This window comes from Sinocyclocheilus rhinocerous, unplaced genomic scaffold (assembly GCF_001515625.1).
Source record: "Sinocyclocheilus rhinocerous isolate Xijiao unplaced genomic scaffold, SAMN03320098_v1.1 scaffold688, whole genome shotgun sequence".
Lineage (NCBI taxonomy): Eukaryota > Metazoa > Chordata > Actinopteri > Cypriniformes > Cyprinidae > Sinocyclocheilus > Sinocyclocheilus rhinocerous.
The window spans coordinates 1,778,480-1,784,851 of NW_015651641.1; the positions used below are offsets into that span (position 1 = coordinate 1,778,480).

The following is a 6,372-nucleotide window of genomic DNA, read 5'->3' on the forward strand; positions in this document are numbered from 1 at the left end:
TAATAAAAGTTCTATGTTTTATATATAGGCTAAAGTGAGTTTGACGTTGTATTTTGTAGTTGCATTCAAGCAATTGCCGCCGAACTGCCGTTAATTCAAAAGTGAAAGTAAAATGAGCACGGCGCTCATTATGTATTTTAAGTATTATAGTATTTTTACAGTATTTTAAGTATTAAAGCTTGCATTCACATAAAAAATTTAAATTGAAAATTGTATACTTTGCAAGCCAATCTTGCCTGCGTTAGGCAAGGTCTAGGATCTCTTGGCTGCTTTGAAGGTTTAGTTCTGGGTTACTCCGTATAGATCTTTATAGAGCAGGGTTGATCTAACCAAACATCTAATCTGGTTTGGAGGGATATCCCGAGTCCCCATAATGCATCTGACCATTTAATTTCATAACATGCACACCCAACAACAAATATAAGCCATGCACAACGCCTGCAGGGAACGTATTAAAACAAAAACTCTTATCCCCTTAATGCCGTTGCACAATGTGAGCGACTTTGGGGCCATATGATTGTTTGTGATCCGATTTGATGCACCTATTCACCCTGCACTAATGTCAGTTTCCCGCTTTTGTTTAGTTCTGGTGGACCTTCAAGATTTCAGCTGCAGGAAATGACACCCACATCTTGCCTGCGTTAGGCAAGGTCTAGGATCTCTTGGCTGCTTTGAAGGTTTAGTTCTGGGTTACTCCGTATAGATCTTTATAGAGCAGGGTTGATCTAACCAAACATCTAATCTGGTTTGGAGGGATATCCCGAGTCCCCATAATGCATCTGACCATTTAATTTCATAACATGCACACCCAACAACAAATATAAGCCATGCACAACGCCTGCAGGGAACGTATTAAAACAAAAACACTTATCCCCTTAATGCCGTTGCACAATGTGAGCGACTTTGGGGCCATATGATTGTTTGTGATCCGATTTGATGCACCTATTCACCCTGCACTAATGTCAGTTTCCCGCTTTTGTTTAGTTCTGGTGGATCGTCAAGATTTCAGCTGCAAGAAATGACACCCACCCCTTCCGGTGCGCCTTAAACAATAGAGCCATATTTTAAATGACATTTGCGACTCCTGCACTCACCAGAAAAAGGTTGCGTCTATGAAAAGAAATGACATTTATATCTATCCCACTGTAACGTCTGCACATTCACTCATCCTATAGTGGACTCACCAGTGCTTTCTTCTCACACAGAGTGTAAACGGCCTCCAGGTTGGGGTCGCTGTGCAGGGGGTGCGTGTACATCCGGTGCTCGAACGCCTCCACCTTCTGAATGACCTTCTTCAGCGCTGGATCCTTGATACCCATGTCGTCTATGGGATCTAGCAGAGGAACGCCATCTGGGAAACGTTTCTGCACCTCCTGGGAACCACAAACAGAAGCAGTCATGTGTTTTTATCTTTAAAACCTCTGAAATTATTATAATGACCATTCATCAGTATTTGCGGTTCGTTCTCCAGTGCAAATGTCTAAAGATTCTTCAAGATCAAGATACGTTTCCTTGAGAAGCAACATGACAAAATAAGAAGTCTTGTTTTATGAGATATTGATGAAAATGAAGTGAGATTACAATTAAAACAAGAATAACTATCTGCCAATGGGCTCAGAAAAATCCAGTTCAAAGAGAAAATATGTTTTTATACCCCACTGACAGATATTTGTTCTTGTTTTAAGCATAGATTCATTTAGATGTGTTCAATTTCTTAGAAAACAAGACTTTGTACGTTCAGTTTGCATTTCAAGTAAATGTATCTTGATGTGAAGGATGTTTGGTTTGGATATCTTTATTGGATGTTTTTTTTTTTTTTTTTTTGCACATTGCATGCAACATTTAATACCATGACTTTGAATTAAAAATTCATGCTCCAATTTAAGACCTTTTTAGGCCTTAATTTGTGTAAGGGCAAATTAAGAATTTTTACGATCCGCAGAAACCCAGGGGCCAGTTGCATAAATTTAGACACTATGTAGAGACTGTCTTAAGAACTAGTCTGACCAACTAATAATTAACTACGGGGTAATGAGTCTTATTTTTCGGATTAGATTATTTTAGATTAGAAAGACCAATCTTTTGTGTGACGGACTTAAAAAAAAATAAAAAAGTTATTACCATACCAGTCTTAAAGAATTAAAGAAAAATAATTAGATGACTAACTTGTAAGACCAGTCTAAGCTTTTTATACAACCTGCTATTTTACTTTTTAGTCATGTTTTGATGGAGAATTAAAGAAAAAAAATTAGATGACTAACTTGTAAGACTAGTCTAAGCTTTTTATGCAACCTGCTATTTTTCTTTTTAGTCATGTTTTGATGGACTAAAAGGTCTGGGAATTTTAGTCTAGTTTCAGTCAATGAAAATTTATTTTAGTATGGTCATATTTTAGTCATACTGCATATACTTAAACTATAATTTTAAGCAGAATAATTGTGATTATTAATCACATCATGAATGTTGTCATTCGAGAAATTTCATCAGAATTGTTATTATTGCATTACGAGCACAAATGAAGAATGTCAACTCCTGACTTATTAAATAATAAATATAAATGAACACTTTACATTATTAATCTGGTAAAACTCAAAAGCTTCTCTCAAAAGCTAAAACTGTGAAATTCCTAATATTAATTCCATTAATTATAAATTATAATTCTTGTTTTTTAATGCAAACAAATAAAACTTTGTATTGTGGCACAGAGGTTGCTTAAGAACATTTATTCAGCAACCACAATATAATCAGGATGTTTGGACTTATTACAGTTCATCACTGAGAAGGTTTGATGGCAGATTTACGTGAAAGGCAGGTCGTTGTGTGAAGGAACACAGACTGGCAGTAATACACATTCAAGCAGAATATCTCAATGGAGATCACTAAACTTAGATGTTTGTTGATGTCTTCTGATTATCAGCGCTAACAGCCAGGTTGTGGAGACATATATTGGGGAGATGATCACATTTTTAATGGACTCATGTAATTATAAAAACATTACTTTTTACATTTGTTTTTTAAATGAGTAGTGTGAAGAGTATATCATTACAAATCGACCCATTGTGTGTGTGTGCTGACCTGTATGGATTTGAGCATGCTCTGTCGGTTGTCGTACGGCCGCAGGTCTTTCGGGATGTAGAGGCGCACAGAGCTAATGGAGGTGATGAGATGTAGAATCACAGGAACAACCTGAAAGACAAACAAACCGTTCTGATTGGACGAACCTCCTTTGGCTGCCTCTGCATGAAGAACTTAACGCCATGGCCATATATGACCAAAACCACAGCGAGAAGCTGGAGGGTCAATCTAAACACATTTAGCAGGACCGGCGTCGACATAAAGCAGAGTTTACAAGCCCACGGAGATGGGGAAGAAAAACAAGAGCCATCAGCTAAAGCCATCCAGCCTCAAACCTCTGGAGCTCCAGCTAAATCGCTTAACGTTTGAGGAAAGAGGTCAAGCAAGGAAAACAATGACAAGGTGCTTTGTGATTTTTATGCTTTGTGACACAGACAAATTTCTCTAGTAGATCATGCTGTAAAAATGCAGTAAGCACCAGCATTTTGAGCTCCAGCCAACTGACATCTGTTAAAAAAAAAACAGCTGGTGGAGGAAGTCCACAAAACAGGGTCAGTCTGCTGAATTTGGATTTTTAATTTTTTACAATGTTTTTGTAATGTATTAATCACGGGCTAATAAAAAAACAAGTAGGCCTATACTAATACTAACACTAACAGTACATACATTAGGCAGTACATACCCCTTAAAGCTCTTGTATTTTTCTCCTTTTCCATCTCTCCAACCCTATTCTGCTCACAGGTGATTGGAGATGAGTGGTAGGGCTGCACGATTAATCGAATGCGATTGTCATGCGCATCTTGTCAGTAAAGCCGGTTCTGTAATCAGTAGTAAATCCATTGAATTATTATATACTTTATTATAATAAACATTATAATAAGATGAACTCAGATAGACCATATACTGTCGTAGTCGTGTGTTTATCAGTCACGTTGAATTAATGAAAGCAGTTAAATCATCTGTTTATTCAGCAACCGCTATAGGCATTTCCTGGGTTTCGAATACGCGAGGCGTATTTGGAGTTTCAGCACGAGAGCGCCCTCTGGCCTTCGGATGGAGATTTACTGCTGATCACAGAACCGTGCTTCACTGAAAGATACGCATGACAATCGCAGCTTCGGCCTAATCGTGATTTATCGCCCTTGCGATTTAATTTCGAATAATTGTGCAGCTCTAATGAGTGGATAGTGTGTGCTCCTGCCTTGTTGCAGTTTGCAGATTTTTGTAAAATAACTTCTTTTATTTTGCTTTTCAAATAAAAGAGTGGTTTCAGTTTACAGGGTTTCCACAGGTCCTTAAAAAGTCTTACATTTAGTTGTCAAATTTAAGGCCATAAAAAGTCTTAAATGGTACAAGAAAGTCTTAATTATGATTTCAAGAGGTCTTAAATTTGGGGACAGAAAGATATGGCTTAATGTGACGATTGAACTTTAAAAGGCTATGATTTCATTGAATAAACATGAGCGCTGCACATGTCAAAGTCCGGTGCTGTGTGTACAGCCGTTACTGGGGAAACCGCTCTATTTCTGCCATTCCGAAAGCAGCACCTGCTGGCAGAGAATGATTGTGCATTTTCAATAAGCCTGTCTGCTGTTTTTGTTCAGACCAAAGTGAAAATCAATGCTAATTAATATAATGATTGATAATAATTGTTTAGGTTAATATAATAATTGATACTTTGGATCCATTTTCTTAAAAATGGTTTAAAGGCTGAAATGTGAACTTTGTTATTGAGAAAACCTGTATCTGAACTGTAAATCATGCTTTTAACAGTCAGTTTACGGTTTAATATGTTACCATAGACATTGCCCTAAGCCGCACATATGCTATTAATTTTATTTGTGCAGGTTTTAAAAATGGTCTTAAAGAGTCTTAAATTTGAGGTTGCAAATTCAGTAATAATACATATACATATATGTATATATATATATGTATATATATATATATATATATATACACACACACACGTTCAGATGGCATGTTTTATAGCTCTGGTCTCTGATGTGTCTACTTTGGTGGTTTCCTGTACATGGTTGAGGTAAGCTATGTTTTTACATAAAATCTACGTTGGTGTGGCATTTCAGGGTCATGTTTGCTATCAAGTTCCCAGTGTCACTCTCTCACCTGCATCTCGCCCTTTTCTCCTGGGCCTGCCGGTTTGGCTGCCTCTGTGGCCGCGTTTTTCACGCTGTCTTTGCTGCAGTGAAGCAGAACCTCTACCACAAACAACGGGTCGGCATCACCACCTCCAGCCTACAACAACACAGACATTACATTTTTTTTCTCCACCAAAAACTCTATGAGGTTTACAAATAAAGTAGTTCAGGTTATTTATTTTTTTGCTGCTTAAGCAAGCAAAACGTGATTCCTCACAATATATGACCTCTTGTAAAACATTTGAGTTGGGCACTTTAAACATAAAGAGCATATGGCAATACCTTGACATTTGTCTTCTTGTGGAAATTGACGACTATACCCCAGCCAAAATCCAGATCTTCTTTTTTCACCTGGATATGAAAAACCCAACGAGTGTTTAGCATTTTCAGCGTCTCAACAAAGCAACAAGACCAAGTTTGTGACCGCTACAACTTCTAACGAAAGTTGCTAGTTTGAATTGGATGAAGCATTAACTGTATTTGTGTGTACAGCAAAAGCCGTTGGACATTTACCCTGACCAGTCTGCCTGGCTGCAGGAAGGGCAGGCAATATCTAGGTTTATGAATAAACTCCTCGATTTCTTTGCCTAGTTTGGCCAGCTGTTGACGGATCTTGTAGTAAGTCACCACGCTCTCTTCGTTAGGGATTCGTATTGCATTATACTCCTCCTCCAGCTTTTTCATCTCTGTGGGAATCACAGAAACAGAAATGAAGAAAGGAATGCTAAAAATAATTTCCAAGTAGCTCTGAAAACTGTAACAACCCACTCACTCATATGTTACAAGTAAAGCTAGTTTGAACCAAATTTTAACTGTTGTGTTGTTCTAAACCCACGACTAACATGCTTTTCTGGTGAAAAGCAAAAGACAACATTTTGAAGAATGTTCCTGCTGCTCTTTTCCACAGATAACTACACAATGGTGAATAAACGATTACAGAATATTAACTATGAGAAACATTCCTTTAAATCATGATTGTTCTTACTCTCCACAACACCAGGCACAGCTCTATAGTGCTGGAACTGGTAGAAGGATTTCTCCAGCATGTACTCTGGGTTGATCTCCTCCACACGCAGTAGATTGAGCACCATGTTGTAGGTCAGGTGGAACGCACTGTTCAGAGGATCCGCCGAACCCTACA

General features: G+C 37.9%; 1 protein-coding gene across 1 annotated transcript in view; it reads right to left on the minus strand.

Moving 5' to 3' along the window:
* Positions 1–6,372, minus strand: part of LOC107713350 (superkiller viralicidic activity 2-like 2) — a 40,632-nt gene that overhangs the window by 15,914 nt on the left and 18,346 nt on the right. The window contains exons 16-21 of the mRNA XM_016518833.1: positions 6,217–6,367; positions 5,745–5,917; positions 5,514–5,582; positions 5,200–5,328; positions 3,076–3,186; positions 1,185–1,373 (exon numbers count right to left, since the gene is read on the minus strand). Coding sequence (XP_016374319.1) covers positions 1,185–1,373; positions 3,076–3,186; positions 5,200–5,328; positions 5,514–5,582; positions 5,745–5,917; positions 6,217–6,367 — 822 coding nt within the window. The remainder of the gene's footprint in view (positions 1–1,184; positions 1,374–3,075; positions 3,187–5,199; positions 5,329–5,513; positions 5,583–5,744; positions 5,918–6,216; positions 6,368–6,372) is intronic.